Source organism: Ochotona princeps, chromosome 13 (assembly GCF_030435755.1).
Source record: "Ochotona princeps isolate mOchPri1 chromosome 13, mOchPri1.hap1, whole genome shotgun sequence".
Taxonomy (NCBI): domain Eukaryota; kingdom Metazoa; phylum Chordata; class Mammalia; order Lagomorpha; family Ochotonidae; genus Ochotona; species Ochotona princeps.
In genome coordinates, this window is record NC_080844.1 from 62,795,931 (window position 1) to 62,821,461 (window position 25,531).

The 25,531-nt window shown below is 55.7% G+C and overlaps 1 protein-coding gene across 1 annotated transcript in view; it reads left to right on the forward strand.

The window, feature by feature from the left end:
• HTRA1 (HtrA serine peptidase 1) overlaps positions 1 to 25,531 on the forward strand; it is a 43,472-nt gene that overhangs the window by 15,987 nt on the left and 1,954 nt on the right. Inside the window, exons 2-8 of the mRNA XM_004580196.3 lie at positions 5,372 to 5,471; positions 6,207 to 6,411; positions 20,626 to 20,820; positions 22,204 to 22,236; positions 22,981 to 23,095; positions 23,865 to 23,922; positions 25,190 to 25,285. Coding sequence (XP_004580253.3) covers positions 5,372 to 5,471; positions 6,207 to 6,411; positions 20,626 to 20,820; positions 22,204 to 22,236; positions 22,981 to 23,095; positions 23,865 to 23,922; positions 25,190 to 25,285 — 802 coding nt within the window. The remainder of the gene's footprint in view (positions 1 to 5,371; positions 5,472 to 6,206; positions 6,412 to 20,625; positions 20,821 to 22,203; positions 22,237 to 22,980; positions 23,096 to 23,864; positions 23,923 to 25,189; positions 25,286 to 25,531) is intronic.

The following is a 25,531-nucleotide window of genomic DNA, read 5'->3' on the forward strand; positions in this document are numbered from 1 at the left end:
TCTGCAGGGTGTGGGACAGAATCAGGGGCAGAGCAAGGGGGAGCGGGTACTGGGATGGCAGGGGGCTGGGCCTAGGATTGGTCTGGGGGTCTCCGGGACTGCCAAGGAGGACCTGGTAGGGGTGACTAACTATTTTAAAGGGAACCTTTGTCTTGACTATGGAGTGTGGGTGACCGTGGGTCCTCAAGTGCCAGCTGAGGCACAGCCCAAGGGCCCCGAGCACAGCCCAGGGGCCAGCTCCATGCTGGCTAGGGAGCAGGTGAGGGGTGGGACTTGTTGCCTGGGCAGGAATTGGTGCCTTTCTCCTCCTGCCTCAATGGGTCTGTTTTTAACAAAATGAACTCAAAATTTTGAATATGTTCTATGTGGAATGATTATGTAATTATGTAATTGCCCAAAGAAGCTACCCAAAATCAGAAATTTCAAAAAGCAAATAGTGCTGACATCACAAAATCTGGAAAAATAGCCCGTTCTCCCAGTTCTTTGCCCCATCCACCGGTATTTTCTACCTTACGTTGTTTTGGCTGTGGACTCCAGGCATCTTTTCCGAAGGCAGAGGAGAATTATTTATTACTGTTATTGCTATCACTATCCCACCTGTCCTTTGCAATTTTCCCGCTGCCCACGTATTCTCTGCTGTAGAACCTCACCCCAGGCCAGGGGAGCTGGCAGGGCGGGCCACTGGAGGAACCCTGGCCACCGTGGCCATGCTGGGGTGGGGACTGTTCACTGGACATTGAGGTGACTTCAGAGCACCTGCAGGGGCCCCTTGAGGCCTGTGGCCACCCTGACCCGGAAGCAGTTGTGAGAAAGGGCAGGTGTCCGTGGCCTCTGCCAGCTGCCGGTTGACGGTCTTGTTGCTGCCCTTGACCTACCAGCTGGAGGAGACCTGAGAACTTAGCAATGGTTGAGTCTTCCCCCCACAGTGTTGACTTTCTCCATTTACTTATTTCACTCTTTCTAAATGTGTTTTGGCAGTCTTTGTAGCCTTCAGGGCATAGATCTTGTACATACATGTTAAGCTGTTTTCCTGAGACCTTGCTATTTTTATATCATATTTGAAAGAGTGTGGACACAAGCTTCAGCTGTATGTTCTCGCAGAGAATTCTCCAGAATCCCCCACCTCTACCAGTTTAAGCTGTCCCACCCTCTGTATTGCTGTCCAGCCACCTTGCCCTCCACCCCAGCCCCAGCAGGGCACTCAGTTCCACCCATTCTCCCACCCCCTGAATGCCCCCAGGGCTGTGCTCTAAGGGTCCGCCACGTGTTTGTTCACTGCGTCCTACGTGGAGGACAGTCTGCTATTCTCTGTGGAGTTCTTTCTAACCTGATGTGTCCGGGAGGCCCCTTTTCCCTTGTTCTTCCTCTTTCCCAACATTGGTTCCCTGTCTATGTGCTTCTTTCCCTGCAGTGATACGAGACTATTCATTTATTGGAGAGGCAGGTTTATAGAGAGAAGGAGAGACAGGGAGAAAGATCCCCTGTCCGCTGGTTCACTCCCCAAGCGGCCGCAATGGCCAGAGCTAAGGTAATCCGAAGCCAGGAGCCAGGAGGCTTCTTTTAGGTTTCCCACGCAGGTGCAGGATCCCCGGGCTTTGGGCTGTCCTTGAGTGCTTTCCCAGACCACAAGCAGGGAGCTGGATGAGAAGTGGAGTAGCCGGGATATGAACTGGCATCCGTAGGTAATCTCAGTGCGTGCAAAGCAAGGATTTAGCCACCAGGCAACCACGCTGGGCCCAGATTTTTTTTTTAAAGATTTATTTTATTTTTATTTGAAAGGCAGAGTTATACAGAGAGAGGAGACAGAATCTTCCATCTGCTACTTAACTCCCCAAATGACCTCAAAGGTCAGAGCTGGGCTGGTTTGAAGCCAGGAGCCAGAAGCTTCTTCCAGGTCTCCCATGTGGGTGCAGTAGTTGGGCCACCTGTCACTGCTTTCCTAGCATATGAGCAGGAAGCTGGACAGGAAGTTAGGCAGCTGGGACAGGGAGTGGCACCGGCACCACTAGAGAAGGCTTAGTTCACTCTATGCCACAGCGCCTGCCCCAGTAATGCATACTTGTAAAAGTTAAGTTTGAATAGTTTGTAGCTGATACACTGATGTTGGATATTGAACTTGTTAGTTCTCTTAAGTTTGCCTTCACAAACCCGAAACACCAGAAGCTGCGAGTCAAGCAGGAGGGTTTTTTGTTTGTTTAAAATATATATATTTAATATATATTATATTCAATCAACATATAGTATGTATATATTTAATATACATTATACACAACCAACCATATACATATATAATATGTAAAAATATTTTATATTAATAGTATAATATATAATATCAATAATAAAATATAATCCAAACATTTAATAGATTATGTCTAATCTATTAAATAAATTTACATATTTAAGATTTTATTTTTATTGGAATGGTAGCTATACAGAGAGAAGGAGATACAGAGAGTAAGATTTTCCTCCACTGGATTACTCCCCAGGTGGCCGCAGTGGCCGGAGCTGAGCCGCTCAGAGGCCAGGAGCCAGTCTCCCACGCAGGTGCAGGGTACCACGCAGGAGGTTTTAATTCAGCAGGGAAGATGGCTGTGAGGACAGGAGCTGAGGTGGAAGACAGCATATGCACGGCCAGGAACATGTTTTTATGACCATAGCATGGGTGTTGGGAGCATGGGGCCTGTGAGGGATTGGCAGATAAGGCCATGGGTGGGCCACTAAGGATTGGTGGATAGGACCGTCAGGTATGGCGTCATGAGGTTACAGCAGATTGGTGGGAACAGGGTTATGAGATTGGCAGGTTTAGCAGATTGGCAGACAGCCACATTTGAACCTAAAGTGCAGGGAGTTTGTAGACACAGATCGTGGGAAGGAGGATCAAACCGTAGGGAAGCAGGTATTCAAGATGCTGCCGGATCCACAATGGCGGGGTCTTGTCACTCTTCGGGGCTGGTGTTGTCACTCCCCACAGAGCTGTTATCTGTGACACGAGTAAACTCATTTATTCTAGCACTGTCTTCTGTAGATTCTCAAGAACTGTATCAATGTCATATCATGCATAATGAAAGGCTGTCTTAATTGCGCTTGTCAATCTTTTCACTGTTCCTTTCTTTCCTTCTTTCTCCTGATTGAGCGACAGCTGACAGTTCCCACTTTGGGTGCAGTCCTGAGCCAGGCCTTGACCTTGCCAGGGGGTGTGAGGCTTCCCCCGCTTTCTGCATATGACTTTGAGGCTACGGAACTGTGCAGGGAGGACTCAAGGTCTGGGGCCTGAGAGTGACCCTCCTCTGCCTAATTGCTGCAGCAGGGTTGAGAGCCCAGCTGGTTGCCCTGGCCCTAGCCCCCTTCTGCGGTGGCTCTGGGTACCCTTGCAGGTGGGAAACTGAGCAACAGAACAAGGCCAGGAAAGCTGGCTTTTGTCATGCCCTGCAGGGGTGGCCAGGATGGCTGGTGGTGGGGGGACCTTCACAAAGGAGCTTGGGGTGCAAGATGGCCACAGTGGGGTGTGTCAGTCCCCTACAGTCCACCTTCTTCCCTTCCCATGCTACTGTGTGGCCGACAAGTGAACCTACCTACCAGGCGCTGTCCTCTGCCCCTTCTCGCTCTAAGTTGAATGGCACAGCTCGATTGGGTGTCATTTTATTCAAATCACTTAAGATATTAGCATACCAAGCATGGTGGGCAGCTATAAAACATGGTGGGCAGCTGCAGCTGTCCCTGTGTTCTGCAGAAAGGGCCAAGGATAAGTTGATAATCCCACACAACTGGAAAGGACTGAGTGTCACGCCGTCCTTGTGTATTCCAGGAACGCAGGTGGTACCGAGCCAGTTCTGGGACTTGTCCCCGGGAAGTCCCTTCTTTGCCTGAGCCCTCTGCAAGAAAGACCACTGACTGGCAAATGCAACCGAAACAAATAGAGTCAGCCAGGTTGTCTGTGGCCCTCCCATGAGGCAGCAGCAGCCCCCTGGGGTGCCTGCCCAGCTGTGCACGTGGAGCAGGACCCTGAGCCAGACTGTTTGTGGAGAGGCCCTTGAATTTCTCATTCAGAAGCAGCCTCGGTAGTGGCCCAGCATTTCTTCCTCTTTGGAACAACACCTTGTCCATCTTGGTGCAGTTACTTGGTGTTCCTTGGGTTTGTTTCTGCTCAGCTTAGGGATGCTGGTCTGCCAGGAGACGCACAGAGGCTGGCAGCTTATCTTCTCCTCTGGGCTGCATGAGCCAGGCCCATACACCACCGCTCCTTGCCCTTGGTATGTGTGCAGGACTGGAAGAATCCCAGCCCTAGGCTCGTGTCAGCACCACCCTCATTTGGCTGTGCTGCGTTGGGCTGGGAGCAAGAGATGGGGGTTAAACTGCAGCATGTTGGAGCTGGAATGGAGTCCGTGGACCCGTTTTCAGCCTGAGAAGTGGAGGTTACCTGGCAGGTGGGGGATGGTCCCTAGATGACTAGGTCCGTTGTGGTATTTTCTTGGTGGACAAATCCTGGGGGCTGCTTTCTCTCTGGCCAGTGAGTGAGTGAGTGAGCAAGCACAAATGGGAGGAGTGGCTCACATTTTAGCTTTAACTCATTTTAGCTGGAAAATCCTGGGCTGATATGCACCCGCGGTGTGGTGATTTAGCACACACCTGGCCTGTGAAGTCCGCAAGACCAAGTAGGGCAAGAACCATGAGCATGAGGCTGTCACAGTTGGCCTTTTGGCGTGGATCACGGCATGCCTCACTCTATTTGCTGGGGTCAAGCCTCCTGGTCCCACCCCAGGAAGCTGGCCCAGGAGTCCAAGTGCTTGTTTACAGCTGTCAGTGTGATGTTCACCAGGCTCTGTGCTGGGAAGGCACAGTTCCATCCACTGGAATCCAGGGAGGCACAGTTGTGACCACGGTTACCTGCATGCCCCGCGGGGAGGCCAGAAGTGAAGTGGGGAGGTGGTGGGTTTGCTGAGAAGGGATCCCTGTGATGTATGTATGCTGTCCACTTAATATAGTGGAGAAGCAATGCCCAATTGCCCTATGGAGTTGGAAGGCCTAAGACGACCGGAAGTGAAGGTAGAAGGAGGAAGAGGATTGGCACATGATAGCAGGATGCCAGTGTGCCTTTGCTGGATTAGCTCCCCTGGAAGTTGTCCCGGGTCATTTTCTGAGAGGCAGGTGTGGCCCTGGCTCTGTCCCAGTGGGACTGGAGCTGGCTTGCGGTGGTCCCTCTAGCCACGGCGACAGCCATGTGGTAGTGCAGCTGGGACGGATCTGGGGCAGTGTCCAGGAGGCCCATGCGTGCATGCATGCATGCGTGCGTGCAGGTGTGGGAGGGCGAGCATGCTCCCTACCCTTCCCAGAACCCAGGCGGCTTACGTGTCCTGTGTCTGCTTTTCTTCAGGGCAGGAAGACCCCTACAGTTTGCGGCACAAATACAACTTCATCGCTGACGTGGTGGAGAAGATCGCCCCGGCTGTTGTCCACATCGAGCTGTTTCGCAAGTAAAGAGGCCCTGCCTGACTGTGTTTTTTGTTTTCCTGCGTCTTCTCTCAAGCTCCACCAACCAGCCCTGACATTAGTCCCAGTTAACAGTGTCCGAGGCCACTGTGTGTTCCTGTACTACCATCAGTGTTTGTCCTGTGGGAGGCTAGCCTAGATACACCCACATTCTTGACCATTCTAGATGTTGTAAGAATCTCTGGCTCTGAAGAGATTGTCTAAGTGGGATTCTTTGATGCATGCAAACGATTGGCCTAATATTTGTTCTTTTAAAGATTTATTTATTTTCTGTTTGGAACTCAGAGTTATATAGAAAGGAGAGCCAGAGAGCGAGCGAGAGAGAGATATCCCATTTGCTGGTTTACCCCTAAAATGGCTTCAATGGCCAAAGCTGGGCCAATTTAAATGTAGGAGCCTGGAGCTTCTTCTGGGTCTCCCATGTGGGTCCAAGGAAACAAGGACTTGGGCCATCTTCAGTTATTAGGAGGGAGCTAGACCAGAGGTGGAGCAATTGGGATTCGAACTGTCATCCGTATGGGATGCCGGTGACATAAACAGAGGCTTAACCTACTACTCCATGGCCCAGCCCCAACAGTTATTTTTTTCAAATGTGAAGCCCAGTGGATACACACAGGGACAGCTGGTAGGTGTGTGGTTGGTGCAGAACCCACTGATGCCGATGGGGAGATTCCGTGGCAAGGTATTTCAGACTAACAGGTGTGTCCTTTTGGCTCCAGGCTTCCTTTCTCTAAGAGGGAGGTGCCAGTGGCCAGTGGCTCTGGGTTTATCGTGTCGGAAGATGGACTGATTGTGACCAATGCCCACGTGGTGACCAACAAGCACCGGGTCAAGGTTGAACTGAAGAACGGGGCCACCTACGAAGCCAAAATCAAGGATGTGGATGAGAAGGCAGACATTGCACTCATCAAAATTGACCACCAGGTAAGAGGGTCTCCATGCCAGCCAGCCTGCGGGCCCAGCTCTCAAGTATCGGCCAGAAAGGTCGCAAAGGCTGGAGGTAGGAAAGACGCCGGCGGTGTGTAATCTCGTGGGATTCCCAAGGTGTGAGCAGAAGCTGGCTTGAACCAGTTGGGCCTGGTCTGAAGGTGGCATAGGATAGTGGCCTACTGGTGACAGAGGGGAACCTGCTGGGGCACAGGGAACCTTCCGGAAGAGACTAGTTATCAGATCACAGTTTTGTTTTAAATAGCTGTGTGGGTTTTTAAAATATTTGAGAGGCGGCGGGGGTGGGTGGGGCTTTTGTCCATCAGGTCATTCTTCATATTGCTGTGATGGCCGGGGTGTGGCTAGACTGAACTAGGAGCTTCATCCTAGCTTCTCACCTAGGTGGAAGGACCACAGAAGTTGATGTCAGGTGCAGTTCTAGGGCTAACCAGGTAGTCCAGCATGCTCACCCCATGTCTTAACCCCCAAATGCCCACCACAGACTGGCGATTTTCAAATAGTGCTTTAAATGTTTGTAAAGGAAAGTGGTAAGTTTGTAAAGGTAAGATTCAGAGGTAGTCAGTACAGCTTGCGCCTCCATCCCTCCCAGCCTCGGTCCCTTGGCCCCTGTGGTCACGGAAGTCTGCCATGCTGTGTAGATGGGCCCTGATTCAGACTGTGCACATGGCCCAGTTTGTTGACTGAGTCACCATTCACATGGAAACCACTGCCCGGAAGATCTGCTAGGCCTCTGAAATTGGGACTTTTGCCAGTTTACTAGATGACTTAAGAAAGTTTTGAAGAATTTGAATGTGGTAGATTTCTTCCTTAACTTCTCTGAGTCTTTGCTAGGTGATGCTGCATGGGGCTGCCTTCTCAGTGGGTAGGTCCTGCACTTCTCCCCAGTTGAGTGATCTGAACATGTACCTCTGGGGAGGGAGGGGTGACCCAGGAACTGAGGCGAGCTGACTCGGCCTGGGAAATGCGTGTTTGAACATGCCTTCCATGGACACATGTTCCCTGCAGTCAGCTTCCTCTGTTGATTTGTTCATCTTTATTCCTGAAACCACATTCAATTCCAGTTGTCCATCGAAGGCTTCCATGCATCAGTACACTGATCAGCAGGTGTGTGTGTGGCCCTGTGCCCTGAGATTATGTTTTCTGGTTTCCTTCTGGTCCTTGCAATTCCCTACATTTCAGATGGGAGGAATAGGCAGGGTGAGCAGGAGTCCTGGCCCCAGCCGAGGCGGGCTCCCAGCGCCGAGGAACAGCCGAGGCGGGCTCCCAGCACCGAGGGCCAGGTCCTGGCCCCAGCCGAGGCGGGCTCCCAGCACCGAGGGCCAGGTCGGAGCCTCTGGCCCATTCCCTGGCTGTCTCGGCTGTGCACTCGCACCAACTCTGCTGGCGGCATCCATGGAGCTTGCCATGAACCTCTTCTAGAAGCGACTCCCTGTGCTGTTTGCACAGTGGGATTCCAGACTCTGGAGCTTCTTGTTGGGTGGGTTTTTTGTTTTTTTCACAGCTCAGCCAGCCTTTTGCGAGCTTGCAACTGTATGTTGTTTCTATCTGGCTGCTATGGAATTTCCAGCAGGGCTGCGTGGTTTTGGTCCCAAGGGCATCCTCGGGCCGGGCTTTGCCTTCATGTGTGGCGTCCACCTGGTCAGCAGCATAGCTGTGTCATTGCCATCTGATAGAGGAACAAAACCTGGCTCAGAGAGCCTCAAGAGCCTGTTGTTGTCCATGTGGCTGCACCTCAATGCGGCAGCCTCCTAGGCCAGCCTGGTTGCTCTTGGGCAAGTGCCCAGGTCCATGGCCCTGCTCAAGGGATGGAGTCTGGCCTGTTTATGTGCTAGGATGATTTGACCTTAAATAGCCCAAAGAAGGCTGGCGCATCCCATTTAGGAACACACTGCTGGAGAGGTGTGCAGGATGTGGTAGTCCCTCCGGAAGGAGGCTGCTGCGGCTCTGCCTGTGGCCACACACGCGACCTCCAACCCCACCCCTAGTCCCTGGAAGGCAGCCAGCCAGCTGGGGGCCCGTTGGCTGTGTGCAGGGAGGGCACCAGCTTGCGCCATGTGTGCCACACTTGAGGATACATTCATGTTTGGAGTGTGTGGGTACAGCCTGGACAGCTGTTTCTGCCTCCCGGGAAATATTCTTCTCAGATTTTTGAGCCAAGGTGGAGACCGAATCCCGTCCGTCTCTGACATGTCCAGGCACGTGGGAAGACCTCTAAGTGAATGGGTTTTGCAGGCCTGATTTGGGCTTTCCCTCAGGGGTCTGGCTCTTCTGTTTGCTGCGTGCTATCAGCCATGCGCCTTGGGGACTCCGAGAAGCATGGACAGTGAAACATTCGTGGCTTTTCAAAACAGAATGGGAAATGAAAGGGTGTGAAATTGCAGGCACCCACACCAAAGCCTGGCCGCATGGACTCAACTGCTGTTGGGAAGTGGAGGTTGAGACTCAACATGTCCCTGCCAGCTCTTTGTCTTTTGTGCCTTGTGTGATGGCGGCTGTTTGAGGAAGGATCTGGCTTGGCAGGAGCAAGTGGGGGCATCGTGTTCCACCCTAGCTTGGGCAGTGGGGGGATGTGTGCTTGCTTCCTGGCTGCTTGGCATTGTGGGGACAGGAGAAGAGAACCCAGGAGAACCCAGAGCAGGCAGAACAGAACCAACTGAACTCTGGGAATGAGAATTGCTCCAGATGTGCCTGTGGCCTGGCCTCCAAAGGGACGCTTGTGAAATGGCCCCATGCAGCAGCTGTGGCTCCGGGGGGCTCTCGGAAGCTCACTCGGGGGACTCAGGTCTTACCCAGCCCTGAGATGTCACCTGGAGAGCTAGTGCCTTGTCCTTCCTGAGCCAGGACCCCTTGCACTTTCCATGACTGTCCACTGTCCCAGTTGACTTGATACCCCCTCCCTGCCATCCCCGGGACAGCAGGCTGGCCTTCCCAGGAGGACAGCTTTGGCAGGATGGTCCATCAGGCAGTTACATGGACTCCCCCTGGATGAGGATCCATGGCCCAGTGGAGCCAGCAGGTGCCTGCCTGGCTGTTGAGGTCTTTCGTGGGGAGCCCGGCCCTGCCCAGCGTGTCTGCTTTCCCTCCCGTTCCTGGAGCGCCCTTTGACTCTCCAGAGACTTGATGTTGCTGGCCTTGTAGTTGCCAGAGATGTTTCTGGGCATGTGACCAAAGAACTCTGTGTGTGTGTGTGTGTGTTTGTTGGTGGTGGTCTAATTTTGCCTCTCCCTGCTGAGTAGACATGTGTGCACTTGCTTTTCTGTTGTCTTGAGGCTGGAGAGGACTTCTTGGGGAAGACTCAACCCCTTATAGGCCCCCTCACCTGGCCTGCAGGCCCAAGGGTGCTCCCTGTAGGCCATGGGCTCCCATCCTGCCGGCCGTCCCCTTCAATGTCACTATCCCTGGTACACCCCTGCTCCCCACCCCTGCCCCCGGGCTGGTGTCAGCAGTGGCCTGAATAAAGGAGTGGCCAGCTGCAGGATGCGGGGGCAGGGAGTATGTAAGCATGTTAATAGAAAGCATCTTCGAGGGTCATGCGATCCGCTCCAGATGGAAACTGCTTCCACGTGTGCTGACAGGCGTGCTGGCCAGGTGGGCTGGCATGCACTGGCAGTGTTCGGTTCCGCAGTAAGCAGGAGATATGGCAGAGGAAGAGAGCGAGACGTGGGAAGAGAGAGGCCAGACTTGGCAGGGCGGAGCCAGGAGAAGGTGTTGCGGGTGTCAGGCTTGAGACCCTAGGAGAGCATCCTTCGGACCCTGGCTGTGTGTTCTGCATAAAGCCCTTAGAGGTGCTCCGCTGTTAAAAAGAAAACATTGCATTTATAAAAACAGAGAAATAGAGAGTCAGAGAGATCGCCTGTCTGCTGGTTTACTTTTCAGAAGCCTGCCAGAGCTGGGGCCGGGCAGGCCAACGCCAGGGGGCAGGAACTCTGTCCTGATGGGCACTGAGCCGCCCCTGCTGCCTCCCGGGCAGTGCCTTCGTGGGAAGCTGGGAGCTGCAGGGGAACCGGGACTGGAACCTGGGTCCTCTCATCCACTGCCCACCCTGCAAAAGGGTCTGAGCTCTTTTCCAGTGCCTTGCAGGCTGGACCTGATGGGGGGCATCCTCCCACCTGCCCCACGCCGCCCACCCGTCTGTCCTGACAGGCCAGGGCATCCCCCAGGGGCTGGTCCCAGGACAGTCTTACAGAGCAGATCCTGCACTCTGCAGGCCTGCCAGGAAGTTCTGCCTGGATGTTCTCCCCCTCCCTTCCCGACCCTGGGCCCAGTGCCCTCCACGCCACCCTGTCACTCTGGGGACACGACAACCCCAGAGATGACCTTGATCAGACCGCATTCCACTCCGGACTTGGCGCTGCTCATTTCCATCCCCAGTTGTAACTGTCTCGTGTGTTTATTTGTTCATGTCAGCGGCTTGGGATGAAGGCCCCAGGGGTGTCTCAGGCAGCAGGCACTGGGCAGTGTCGGTGGGAAGCCTAGTGTCCACTGCTCAGGGTGGACTGAGCTGAGCTCCCTCATCACCAGCCCACCACTGGCTGGAGGCCTGTGCTGAGCACTGGGGGTTCATGTGCTGAGAGTTCTCCAGTTTCCAGAAAAGGAGGGGCCCATGGAGTGGGCTAGGGGCAGGCCCACCCTCCAGCTCTCCTTCCCCAAGTTTGGGCAGATGCGAGGCTGTGCCAGGACCGCGGCCGGCCTGTGGTCTTTGGTAACTCAGAATGCCCACCAGGCAGTGGGGTTTCTGCCATGCACTCGCTGACGCCAACCACCAGGTAAATATTTGGACATGGCCTTGTCCAGGCTTGCGAGGCAGTTTTCTTCCCTCTGCCTGGGCCCCAAGCCAGGTGCTGGCCCCCTTCAGGCCAGGTGGCACCCACAGGTTTGTTTGAAGTGGCCCAGGGTGAAACCGCTGGGAGCCAGGGTTGCTGTGTATGCAGAGGGTCCTGTGACTGCTGAGCTGGCTGACAGGCAGGAAGGCTGACCCCTAAACAAGGAGTTGAGGTTGGGGTTGCTGAGGGGAGGGGCCCCTGACCCCCTCCAGGCCCTGCCCCAAGTTCTCAGCATGAGACGGTCCTTCAGCCCCCACCCACGGTGCTGGCCAGCTAAGGGAGTGGTGGGGTTTGGTGTGACTCACATGGGGTCTCCTCAGGCCACCTGGTTGTCAGACGAGGCTGACTCAGTGGCGGGTGTGTGTCCAAAAGCCGATCAGATAACACGGAGCCTGCGGGTCCTGGGAGCCGTCTCTCATCCTCCCCGAGCTGCTGGGAGCCTGCAGTGGCGAGGCTTGCATGGCACAGCAACCCTCTCATTTTGCTTCTGGGTTTTTCCATCGTGGCTTCTTTACCACCCCCACGCTGTCTGTCCCGGGAGTCTTGTGGTCTCTCTGCTTTTGCTTCCAGAGCTCAGAGAGCTCCCGTTGCATCTGCAAGCATGCCACAGACCCTGGCCAGCACCGGGAGGCTGCTGTTTGCCTATTGATCTTGACTGCTTCCAAGGGGCAGTGATCAATACTGCGTTCAGTAATGCAGGTCCCTCAGGCAGGGCAATGACCTTACTCCTGTGTGCCAGGCTTTGTGCAGGACTGGTGGCTGTCGCTGTGCCCTCTTCTGAGCCCAGCCCCGTGGGCATGTGAACCGCTTCCCCACACTCTCACAGCTGGAGCCCTGTGTGTTCCCTGGCCCTGGTTCAGGAACTGAGTTGATTGTTAAGGAAATTCTTTGGCCCTATTTTTCTCTTAATATGGTAACACCCTACCCCCATCCTTGGCGCACACTTTTCAGGGAATTGGATGTGGACCATAACTTATGAGTCTGACAAGGCAGTTCCCAAGTTGTTGGAACTGAATTTATTGGTGTCCCAATAGGACTGTCTTCCATTCTCTGAAGTTGGGGGCGGGGAGGCTCATACGCCTGTGTCATTTGGCAGTTGAGTGAGTGTGTCAGTGTATGAGAGTGGCCAACTACAACCTCTAGTCTGAATCTGGGCCCTCCCCTTGTTTTTGTTAATAAAGTTTTATTGGTATATGCGGTCCTGCCCATTTGCTTAGGGACAGCATGCCCTGCAAAGCACAATTGGATAGTTGGGATGTAGCCCGTGTGGCCTGGGATGCCAACGGTATTCTTAGAAAGGCTGCCAGTCCCAGTGGTGGTGCAACCGCAGTGCCAATGATTTGCACCGTGTCCTGGAGGATCAGGACGTGGCTGGGTGGTGGACATGTCCCTAAGAGCCAAAGGAAGTGAAGCCAAATGGCCTGGGCATGCATGGGAGAAGCTGATTTTGTCCGCTTTCTCTTGCTGGGGACTGCGCTTTGTGGCTGGTATGAGCAGAGGCCTTCTTTGGCCCAGTTCGCGGTGATATTTACAGCAAGGAGGTAGCCAGAGTTCCTAGGCCTTTTTTTTCTTCCCGCAAATTATTACTCAACAGTAAGAGCCTAATGAGTTTTATAATGTCTGGTTTGTTCATTCTTTCAGTTGTTCCTTATTAATTTGCTGACATCTTAAAAAGACTTCCTGATTTGGAAAGGCAGAGTTGGAGAGACACAAAGAAGGAGTGAGATCGTGTTAGTGGGTCCACAATGGCCTAGGCTGGGCTAGGCAACAGCAAGGAGCCTGAAACTCCATTCAGGTCTCCCACACGAGTGGCAGGTACCCAAGCAGTTGGGCCATCCTCCATTGCCTTCCTGGGCATATTAATAGGGAGCTGGGTTGGAAGTGGGGCAGCCCGAACTCAAAGCAAACTCTCACGTGAGATGCCAGTGTCGCAGACAGCAGCAGTAACCTGCCACACCACGAGGCCGGTGCCCATTCGCTGGTTTTATAACTATTTTCTGCGCATTTGTCATGGTTAGACTCTCTGCTAAGGGCTATCGATGCAGTGAGCCCAGGCACGAGGCATGGGAAATAGCTACAACAGGATTGCAAGGGCAGTACCAGTATCGGGAAAAGCAAATAGAAGCAGCAAGCTGGGAAGTTCTCCATAGATGATGCAGACAGGGAACTCCTAACTGAGCTGAGCATAGGGAGAGCCAGCCAGTGGGGACCAGGGGGCCGGGCAAGAAGTTCAGGGGTTTATTCTCCTTTTCTGCCTAGCCAGCAGGACTTGGATCTTGGATTGAGAACAGAAGGCATCGTTTCTGCTGAGCGTTTCTTTGTGTGTTGTCTTCATTTGTTATTGGCTCCAGTTCCTTAGGGGTCCTGCTCCTGGCCGGGAAAGTTCCAATGTCTTACGCAGGCAGCCTCCCCAGAGTCTGCAGCTCGCCATCCTTCTTGAGGGCAGGATCCATACGGTTTCCGTAACTGGTTTCCTAAAGCTGTCCAGACCCCTTCCTGTGGCGAGGGAGACGGGAGACTGGGACCTCCTCCTGAACTGGGGACTGATTGGTCGGGTAATCAGCAAGTTGCTTTTGTTAAATAAGGCACCAGATGCTGATAACAGGAACATGTGATTCATAGTCTTCCTCTTTGCTTTGTCTACCAGGCAACTCACAGAAACCACTGGTTTTTCTTAGGTTCCACTCTTAAGTCATGAATATGTGTTTAATTAACTTAACAGAAGCCCTTGGCCCTTGACCATCTCACGTTATTTTTGCATAAAGGAAGTTATACATCTTTAAAAGGTTTTAACGTTAGAAGAGAATGCTCTATTGTGGACAGCTCTCCTGTGTAGGGAACCCAGGCAAACTGTGTGTCGTAAGTTCTGTTCAGTAGACACTGAGGGGCTGGATATACTGGGTCAGGGGGAACAACAGCCCTTGCCCACCTCTTGCTGCTGGGAGGCACGGGCTGTGCCCTCTGTCCCAAGTGCAGCCCACTGCCAGCTGAAACCCAGGCTGTGCCAGAGCCTGCTGTCTGAACAGATGAAATAGCAGGTGCACCACTGCATTACAATTCAGTTTCGAGATCCTGATGAGCCTTTGAGGATGTGGCCTGTTCTTGCATGAGTTCACTTAGTCCTTCATTGATTTCATGAGTATCTGCTCAGTGTCTGATGTGGTGGAACATGGAGGTCGGTGTGTGAAGGGGATGGTCCCAGGGCGGCTCTTCCCTCTCCCTGCTGAGGTTTCCGAAGCTGGCTGGCCCAGTGGCTTTCCACCTGGGGCGGGACCCACACCACGGAGCTGCTTCCCGCTGAGGAGGGGCCCGGTGCTCCTTCCTGCCTCGCATCTTTGTTCAAGAAAATGAAAGGTTCATGTAACTGTTTCCAGAAGGCGTGTTGAATTACTCCGTTGAGCCGCAGCCAGTTGTGCAGCATTGCCTTTGAAGCCAGCATGGGGCTGGCTGGAAGGCCCCGCCCCTGGCAGCCCGTGTGCTGGGCAGATGGTGGAAGCCGTGGATTCTGCTGAGTCAGCAACCACAGTGTTTTTGCAACTCAGGAGCGCTTTGTGCTTTTCAAAGGAGGGGAGGCAGCTACGGGCTTGGCTCATGAGGTTGAAAAGCAGTGGCCAGCCCTCCCTGTGCTTTGTTTAATGGGCTCATTTATTGCTCAGGAGTGTCAGCGAGGCGGGTTGCAGGCCGATGGGCAGCCTAGGGCTGGTGGGTCCTTGTTCTCCCTGTCTGCTTGGGAGAGGCTGGCCTGGTCCGTGTCTGGGGGATTCTGGAAGAGCCTTCCCCAGCACGGCTGCACACGTTTGCAGAGGAGCAGATTGGAATTGGATCTGTTAAGACCTCGAGGGCCAGTGATGATCACCGCCAAACCATTCCTGCTAATAGAGTTGTTTGGGGACCACCAAGGGTACTGGAGAGAATCGCCGTTCTCAGAGCGGACGGAAGCAGCTCCCGTATTGGAGAGGTGCAACAGCTAAGTGCTGGCACCCCAGGTCACAGAGCGGTTGCAGGCCTCAGGTGGGCTGCTGGGACCATGTTCTGCAGCAGACACGGAGCCTGGGGTGGTGGGTGTCTGTGCGTGCATATCCGTGCATGTCGTCCTGTGTGCATACATGTTTTGCACATGTGTATCTGTGTATGCTTCGGTATGTGATTATCTGTGTTTGTGCATGTATGTTTCCACGTCTTGACCTGCGTGTGCGTCCTGTCCATGTGCACGTGTCTGTATGCATGCATCCGTGTTTGCATCTTAGTATGTGTGCATGTCAGTATTTGTGACTGTGTATTTGCGCCTGTCCACACTTGCCCGCGTGTGTTTGGGCTAAGGGATATGCCCAACTCTTCTGGAGTCTGCTGTCTTCTAAGAGGCAGTCGGCTCCTGGGATTGTCACATACTGCCATGATGGCTGGTGTGGCAGTGGCCATTTTGTCACCATGAGAACAGGGTGAAGTTGATGGGACAGAGAGAAGGGAAGAACCTCAATCTTGCTGTTGCCTCTGTGTCTGTGGCTTTGTCTCCTTGGAACCCTCCTGTTCTTAAGCAGGTGATTTGCTGCGTTCTACACTGGGTTTTCTGGGACTTGTAGCTGAGTCTACCTTATAGGGAGCCCAGGCCATTTTACTTCTCATAGCTGTTTAACACCAGAGGTACTAGCCTGGGCCGCCCACCCTGGGGAGTTGGTGCTCTGTGTCTTTTTTCCTCTGTGTGTCTGGTGGTTGCCAGTCCCTCTGCCATCAGGATGCCTGGGGGGCTGCGTGGATGCCTGATCTTCGCGCTGGACACTCAGCCATGTGGGCTGCATTCCCGTAGGTGTATGAATAAGCGTGGTGCTGCCCGCTGCGTGTCTGTTTGTCTCTGCGAAAGCAGTGAGAAGAGCTGCCTGTCATCGTGCGTGAGCCAGCCTCTCCCAGCTGTCAGCACGGAAGGCAACACCATCCATGTCCTGCCTGTGGCTGGAATTTGGTCCTTTGCCCAGACATGGTGTGCCTGGAAACGGCGCCCAAGGTTTCGCATGCCCTCCCCCAAGCTGTTTCTCTGTCTACCTGGTGTCTGGCTGGCGTGTTAGGGGACTGTGTTTGCTTCCGTGGGCTGGGTGGGGGACCCTGAATACCTGAGGATGTGGGTGGGTCTGCGCCTGCGTTCCCTCCACCCGCTTTCTGCCACTGACCTCCCCGGCTGCTGGTTCTCAGGCATCCAGGGTGAGAACTGAAGTGTGAGGGACTCTCCGTGGAATGTCCCTTGTCCTAGAAGGCCTTGGACCCAGTGCCAGGCGCAGGCCCTCTGGAGAGGTCCTCTGAGGTCTCCTTCCTGCTCTGGAGCTCTGGAGCTCTGTTTGCCTGCCTCTCTCTACTCCTGTGCTCCCAGCTTGCATTGCGTGTCCTCCAGCAGCGTGAGACTGCGTGGCCAGGCCACAGGCTGAGCTTCCCTCCTGCCAGTCCTCTGGGGCTTCTCCCTGTCGCCTGGAGGACAGGTGGGGCCCTGTTACCTGCAGGCTTGCAAGAAGCTCCAAGAAGGTGGGCTGCAGTGCGTGGCAGTGAGCAGCAGGCCTACAGCTGGGGCTGCTTCAAAGGGAGTCGCAGACAGAGTGTCTGGGCAGCCACCTGAACCAGCTTTGATGTGGCTGGGTGGGGACAGCCTGTGGGCAGACATGTGCAGGAGTGCTAGGCTGGATGAGTGGGCCTGGGGCTGTTTCACAGATCTGTGGGTCAAGGCCAGGGGTGGGGCTGTGCCTCGCAGCAGTGTCTGCTTCCCTGGCCCCCCACGGAGCCTGTGTCTAGACAGGGATGGGATAATGTGCTCTGTTGGCCAGTAGAGGTAAAGCCCTGGAGCACACAGGTCTTTGGGCCAGACCCAGGCACTCACATGTGCAGGCAGCCGGCAGGCACCTAGCAGTTCCCACAAAGTGGCTTTGTCATCGTGCGGGGCCATGCTGCTCCTTTCCCGAGAGTTCCCCCTGTAGTTAGAATTCTGCATTTACAGGTCCTGCGAGGGCAGGTTGGAGAGCCCGGGAGCCTGTTCTTCCATGTAGCCAGCGTGTTGTCTCCAAGAAGTCCCTTTCATTTCCTAGCCTCAGTTTTGACATCTGTACAGTGGGCACGAGAAATGGCCCACATTTGTCATGCAAGTCGTTTGTCACCTTGGCAGGCAAAAGGTTTATTCCCATCTCCTAGATCAGGGTTTGCCTGGTGAGACCACTCCCCAGAACTCTCTCCCCCAGTAGGGTTCTGCCTAGCTCTACCCTCAATTGCCCTTTGGATCTGAAATGAGTGAACGCAGATCTAACCGTGGGAGGAACTGGCACTGCCGCCTGGGCACACAGACCCGATGGCTGCATTGTGTCCCAAGTTCCTCTGTTTGAGGGGAGGTTTGTTCCCAGGGGCTTGCATCGCTGCTGTCCTCCTGGTCCAAGCCCAGCAGTCACTCACATGTGGACCACTCGGCTACACTGTGGCAGGGCCCCCGAGCCCTGGCGACAGTGGGCAGCATCCCCTAAGATGTCGTTCCTGGCTGGTGGCAGGCAGCCGTCAAGCACTTGCTTGGTTCGCTCTTGCCCTGTCCTCCGCTCTGCCTCCTTCCCAGCGTCCTCAGGCCTGAACTCTGACCTTGGCAGAGGCAGAGAGTCCTCTTTAGGTTCCCCTGTCTGCAGGGGCCGAGTATGACTGCCTTCCTGGGAGGTAGAGCTGGGTGGCTGGTGGGGAAGGAGCCGCAGGTCGGTGAGGCTCTCCCAGGGAGCCTTTCCTGGGCTGCCCTGCTTGCAAATCCCTGAGCTGCTGAGGCCAGTTCCCCCACACCACAGGAGTGCTGAGCTGACCCATGCCTTGTAGCTGCATTCTCTCTGCCACACGGTGCCCATGCCTGTCGCTCAAGTCCAGCCCTGCAGGCCTCAGACACTCCTGTGCAGCCTGACCCTGGCCTGGGTGGGCTCCCCAGAGTGGTGGCCGGGTCGTCAGCAGCCACAGCTCCCTCCCACTGCACGCTGTGATGGCTGAAGTCATTGCTGGCTGGGGCTACTGGCCTGGGCCCAGGGTAAACAGGCGGCCTGAGATCGCTGCTGTGCTGTTGGGCGCCAGAGAGCTCGAGGAGCCTGGAGCTGGGCCGGGAGCACCGAGGGCTGCGGCCTCAGGTCACCCCAGGGGAAGGGTCATGGTGAGGCCTGGTAATAGCAACAGTGACCACGCTGGGGTTCACACCAGCAAAGAGGTCTTCAAAGAACTGTGTTTGGATCTTGAGTTTCTCCGTTCTCACAGTAGTACTGGAAGATGGACTGCATTGTTCCTGTTTTTCAGATGGCAAAACTGAGGCCCCAAGTGGGTAAGTTCAAGGCAGCCTGGCCCATGGACAGGGCTCTGCTGGGCTGAGGGACTGCACCTATTTTCCCACCATCTTCTTCATGTCTGCTTAGGACTCCAGCATCCCTCCCCTCCTTGTTGGGCACCGTGTCCCTGTGCTGCTGTTTGGGGGCAGGAGAGCTCAAGTCTAGGCCCACAGTCCGGAGTAGAATTCTTGCTTCTTCTCTGATTGCCTGCTCTGCGGAGCTTCAGTGTCTTCTTCCATGAACTGGGCATGGTACCACCCCCTTGTCCGCAGGATCTGCACAGGGCCTGGCACAGGACGTGGGTGCTTGCAAGGCCAGTGGTCTCCACCCACCCCAGCTAGCCACCACCCTTTGGCTATTTCTGTGTCATGGACAGACATGAGGCCTGAGGACCTGGCTAGCTCGGTGTGTTGTGGGCCTGCTGCTCCCCGTCTGCCTCGGTGAACACAGGCCCAGGGACCAGCAGAGAGACTGCTGACTGTGGGAGAGGCCAGGAGGTGGCAGGGCCTGAAGCCCTCCCCAGGCGTGGATGCCGGGTACAACCTTTCAGATGCCCGTCTTGGGACACTTCCATCCCATGTCCGCGGGAGTAGGCTGGGGCCTCAGCTTCCTGCCAGGGTGCCCACTGGGAGTCAGCAGACGATGGCCCAAGTACTTGAATCCCTGTCAGCTCTGTGGAAGACCTGGAGTGAGTTCCTGGCTCCTGACTTCAGTCTGATGCCCAGCCGTGGCTGTTGCAGGTGTTTGGGGAGTGAACTGGCAAATGGGAGATCTCTCTCTCTCTCTCTCTCTCTCTGTCTCTGCCTCTCAAAACAAGTGAAGATAAACAAAAAGCCTTCCCCGAGAACTGAAGGAAGCCTTTGTGTGGGTCCCCAGCTCCTGGCCCCCGTGACTGGCATTGGCTGGCTGGTGCAGGGCAGTGTTATTCAGGGATCTGGGCTGTGCCTGTCTGTCACAGGATGTTGGGGGTCTCCAACCAGCTCAGACTGGGGAGCACAGGGGTGTAGCAGGGTTGCTGTGCAAGGGGAAGAGGTGGCCCATGTAAGGAGTTATTCCAATAGCCTTCCCTGGACCCGGCGCTATTCCTTCTTCCTCACAGCTCATGAAGTTCGCGCCGGCCTAGCTATCCACCAATCGGATGTAACCTGGCATTCCACCTGAATCCCACCTCCCAATCTTCCAGCCCCCTCCCCAACTCCGCCCACTTGCCAATCATCCCTAGGCATTCACCTGCAGGCGCCAATCCCCTGGGGGCCTGCCCTCAATCCCTCCCAATCCCCACCCCCTACACCTGGCTGACAAAAGGCCCCCCCAAGGTGTGGCTCGCTCTCTTACCTCTCTTACCTCTCTTATCCCTCCCTCTCTTATCCCTCTCTTATCCCGCTCTTATCCCTCTCCTACCCTTCTCTCTCTCCCCCTCTTTCTTGCTGTTCCTGCCCCGTTGGAATAAACCTCCTAAGATACCTCGTTGCGTCTGGTGTGTTTCAGCTCACGGTAAAGAACCAGGTTGTGAGAATTAGCTGCGCGTAATAATATCGTAATATCCTATGGACTAGAACTCTACCAACTTTTTAAAATAACTAACAGCCCATGCCTCGGTCCTGTGTCTCAGGTCCTGGGCACCTGCTGGGCGCCAGACCTGCTGCCCGCTCAGCATGGTATGGCAGAGAGTGAGGTGGTGCTGCTTGCTGCCCACAGAGCCTAGGAAGAGGCCTGTGGGCATGTGTGTGTGTGTATGATCCTGCTGCTTGCCCTAAGCGATGTGTGGGCTTCCCACCCTGGGCAGTCTGGCCCCAAACCATGAATCCACGTGGCTTCCCTCTGTCTGCTGGCTGCCACGGCAGAGTGAGTCCTCGCCCATATGATAGCTTCAAGGTGGCAAAGACCCCATGTGGCCTTCATGTCCCTCCCCTCGTTCTTGGCTGTGGCCATGTCATCCGGGAAAGCAGGCCAGCCTTGCCCCTGTCCTCAGCTCCTGCAGTGCCCGTGGCTCCACGTGGCCTCTCACCCATGTGCATGTGTCAGATCAGCCGCCAAGTCCAGCTCTGTGGTTGCAGGGGAAGCTGCCCGTCCTGCTGCTGGGCCGATCCTCGGAGCTGCGGCCGGGGGAGTTCGTGGTCGCCATCGGGAGTCCGTTCTCCCTCCAGAACACCGTCACCACAGGCATCGTCAGCACCACGCAGCGCGGCGGCAAGGAGCTGGGACTCCGCAACTCAGACATGGACTACATCCAGACAGACGCCATCATCAATGTAAGCTGCCTGGGGCTGGGGCTGGGCTCTGGGGCTGGGCTCTGGGGCTGGGGCCTGGGGCTGGGCTCTGGGCTGGGCTCTAGGGCTGGGCCTTTTCCTGGGACTGGGGCCTGGGCTGGGCTCTGGGGATGAGCCTGGGGCTGGGCTCTGAGGTTGGGCTCTGGGGCTGGGGCCTGGGGCCTGGGGCCTGGGTCTGGGCTCTGGGGCTGGGCTCTGGGGCTGGGCTCTGGGGCTGGGTCTGGGCTCTGGGGCTGGGCCTGGGCCTGGGGCTGGGGCTGGGCTCTGGGGCTGGGCTCTGGGGATGAGCCTGGGGCTGGGCCTTTTCCTGGGACTGGGGCCTGGGCTGGGCTCTGGGGATGAGTCTGGGGCTGGGCCTGGGTCTGTCCTCTGGGTCTGGGCTCTGGGGCTGGGTCTGGGCCTGGGGCTGGGGCTGGGCTCTGGGGCTGGGCTCTGGGGATGAGCCTGGGGCTGGGCCTTTTCCTGGGACTGGGGCCTGGGCTGGGCTCTGGGGATGAGTCTGGGGCTGGGCCTGGGTCTGTCCTCTGGGGCTGGGCATGAGGCTGGGCTCTGGGGCTGGGACCTGGGGCTGGGGCCTGGGGCTGGGTTCTTCCAAAGGCAAGGAGGGCTGGGGAGCTGGGACTGGTCCCAGGGGCTTCCTTGGAACTTCCAAAGCAGAGGAGAAACTGAATGTTGCCGGTTTTCTGATAGCGGTCCTACCAAGGGGACCTTGGATTTGGTAGAGGGGCCCAGCTAAGGGTGCGCAGGGCCCCGTGGGCAGGAGGGCCACTTACCCCATGTGGGCAGGTGACCCTGATGCACTGGGATGTGAGCCTTGTGTGTGTGCACGACACAGCCTCTGTGTGTGTCTGCACGACACAGCCTCTGTGTGCGGCCTGCTCGTGAGGCCCCACCCACTGCCTAGGCAGAGTCTCTGCAGAAGTACCTCTGGCACAGCAGCTCTCCTGATGGCACTGATGATGCTGAAAAGCAGGGCTCCGCCCGCCCCTGGGTGTTCGTTTGACAAATAATGAACCCTGGGCGTTTGACTGTCTCTCCTCGGCATTGACTCCACAATTCCTTGCAGCCTGTCCCACGTCCCAGAACTCAAACAAGGGAGGTGGCCTGCATTCCTAGAGGCAAAGCTGGGGTCCCTTGGAGGGGTCCAGGCAGCTCTGTGAGTGGACAAAGACCCTGGCATTGCTTGGGGCCGGCGCCATGGGCCTCTGAGTTTCACAGCCCAGAATTTCTCACTTTAGAGAACTTGTTAAAAACTCTGTCCCAGCAGCAAACCAAGGGAATACGTGGGTCCTTGAGACACTGATTGGATAGGGAGGTCCATTTGTGTGACACCAGCGCCTGACCTCTGTTTCTCTTTGTTTTCAGTATGGAAACTCTGGAGGCCCCTTGGTCAATCTGGTAAGGCCTGTCAATGCCTTTGCTAAGTCATGCCCTTTTCCCTTCTTCTTCCTCCCTACGTCTCTCCCTCCCTCTCTCCCAGCTTGCCAAAGCACTCCCTGTAATTCATCTAAAGCAAGCAGTGTGAGTGGATCATGTCTTTGCAGACTGCCACTTGATGGTTTCAGGGAAACACCTGAGCTGAGGTCCTGGCTTGCCAGGTCAGAGGCCAAGGGCACAGTGCTGGTGCCCTGAGGATGGCCCAGAAGTGCCCTCAGGCTTCTGCACTTCCTGTCCAGGAACCTCCCCTTCAGACCTGGCAGGGATGGGGAAGTTAGTGGCTCAGGAAGATGGTGGTTCTGCTGCTTGGGCAGGGAAGCTGTAGTAGACAATGACCCGTTAGATGGCAGCGCAGGGGGTTCTGCACAGGAGGAGATGAAGGCCCAGGAGAGCTTTGCCTCTGGAGGGCCCCTCAGGGCTGGGTGCCAGGTCCCCAGCACTCATAGGGCCTCTGTGAGGAGTGACAGACACGCGTGCTCCTGCCATCCCGAGGCCTTCAGGAAGGGGAGCAGCATGGGTGGGCAGCCCCTAAGGAACTTTGGGAAATGGAGTCTGAGACAGGTGCCAGCATTGCTGTGTTTTCGTAAACACTTGGCACTTACCCTGAAGTGTCTGCTGCCCCCCTGCTCTCTGACATAGCTCCAGGCACCTTCCTTCCCCCCTCCCGTGTGCAGCTGCCCTGAGTCATTTCCATATTTTCTGCAGGACGGGGAGGTGATTGGCATTAACACTCTGAAGGTGACGGCTGGCATCTCCTTCGCAATCCCCTCTGACAAAATCAAGAAGTTCCTCACTGAGTCTCATGATAGACAGGCCAAAGGTAGGTGGATCCAGCCGGCCAGGGCGTCAGCTTCCCCGGAGACACTCATGGGAAGGGAAGGACAGCCATGGCTTGGGTCTGGCCCCTGCTGTCTTGGGATCACAGAGTTGTGGGTCGGACAGTCCCAGGGCATGTCCGAGTAGTCACTGAATCATTCATTTATGTCATCCCAGCCCTTCCCCAGTGAGGTGCAGTTGCTGCAGCTTGGCTGGCGGGTCAGCTGGGATTCAGGGACATTATTCGGTTGCAGTTTACTCACTTGCTCCGAGTTGGCTAGGTTTAGGCAGGGGACAGCTCCACAGGGGCCCTCGCAGGTGACCCTGCTGTTACGGAGGGCAGATGGCAGGGCCAGGGAGCCAGTGAGTGGGCCTGCACTGTATGTGAGTGCCGTTGGGAGCAGGGATGTGCCTGATCTGCCTTACAGGCCACTGGCCAGGAGGAGAGACAGTGAAGGGCTCTGTCCCTCATCCACACTGGAGACCTGGGGGCTTGGACCAGGGTGGAAGCAGTGGACATGGAGCACAGGGGAGAGACTGAGTGGCCTGGAGATGGGCTGGAGGTCAAGATGAGCCAGTGAGAATGGAGGGGTCGCTCCTAGGCATCTGATTGGTAACGGAGGTGACAGGACTTTTCAAAGGCCCCTGGTAGGGAGGGGTCAGACCACCAGAATGCACCGCATGTGGCTCCCCTTCTGCACACTGGTCTGACCCCTGGCAGCCATGTCCCCCATGCACCTGAGCTCATCTCTCACCCTCTGTAATCACACCAGGCAAAGCCATTACCAAGAAGAAGTATATTGGTATCCGAATGATGTCGCTCACGTCCAGGTGGGTACATGGGGCTGGTGCATCTGTGTCTTAAATATCAATGCCTGTGAACTTGAGAGGGCTTTCACCGAAAGAATCCAGGGGCTGCCTTAAGTGTGCTTGGCTTCTGCTTCAAGTCAGGCCATGTGAGACGGAGGAGGGGCTGAGCTGGGTCTCCAGGGTTGAAGAGTCTGCCTCCTGTCAGAAGGCTGCTGGTAGCTGGGGCGGGGGAGGACACTCTCAAACCAGCTGAGACCCACATTCCAGGAGTGCCAAACGCCCTCCCCCACATGCAGCTTCTAGCCACCTGGCTGTGGGCTGTGGCTGCAGGAATTCAGGCCAGGCCCAGCCCCAGCCCCAGGAGGCCGGGCCCTGCACAGATGGGCAGGACTTCCTGGAACTGCTGACATTGTTAGGCTTATGACATATTGCTGTTTTCACCTGGGTGAGATTGCAGCGGCATGAGTCCTGGTAGCTGACTCAGGCGGTACGGCCGAGAGCTGTGGGCCAAGCCTGCAGGGAGCAGAATATGGTGACAGATGTATGGCCGTGTTAATCATTGTCATTCATTATGGGCATGCTGTTAACAGGCTAGCATCATTGCGTAGCTTTCTTAACATTCCAGACGATGGGAGATTTCGCAGGACTGAGAAATGCCTGGGTATGAGACAGAGGCAGGGAAAGAGTGGAGGCCCTGGGGTCTGTCCTCCCGTGTTCTCTGCCCTGCCCTGATGCATCTAAGTTAATGGCCTTCGGAATGACTCGGCCTTGGGTTGCTTCCGTGTTCTGCTCTGTGGGATGAGGACATGGTGCTGGCCTTCGTGCTGTGCAGCCAGGGCTGGTGTGATGAGTGGTAGCAGTGGTACCAGCCACTGTTTATTACATGCCCACTCTAGAGCAGGTGTTGAGCCAGATGCTTGTCCTTAATACACTGGTCCAATCCTCATGTGGTCAATGGACTGTCATTGGCCACATTTTACAGGTAAGGGGACGAAAGTCCAGACAGGGAAAGCAGCTTTCAGGGTCATGCAGCTAGCCAACCATCGTCCCAAACTGGCTCTGTAAGTGGCAGGTGCAATTCACAGATGGAGAAGCAACTGTGGGAGCAGAGACTAAAGATTATCACCCTTCCCTTGCTGGTACCCGGCACTCAGTGTCAGAACTTGGAGGAGGAGTTTGGCACTGGCCCTGGGGAAGAGCAGGGCACGCGGGTAGGAGCTGAGAGCTGGCGGAGGAGAAAGGCCTCTGGCTGCCTGATGTTAACCCTGGCATCTCTTCCTGTGAGCAGCAAGGCCAAAGAGCTGAAGGATCGCCACCGTGACTTCCCGGACGTGCTGTCGGGAGCATACATCATTGAAGTGATTCCAGATACTCCAGCAGAAGCGTAAGTCACAGCTCCTTCCCCTTCACTGGGTTCCTGGTGGAGCCTGTGGGCTGCGCAGGGAGGGGGCTCCATGATCCTGTTGACCCCACAGCCGCTTCCTGCCAGGCCTCCCCACACTGTTGGGAGGAACTTGTGGTCTTCAGAGAGCTTCGAGTCAGTAAGGGATCCTTCAGGTAGAGTGAGCAGTAGTGGCTGCCTGGCAAGTCCTGGAAGCCTGCCATGGAGGGGAGGGGAGGGCTCCCCTGA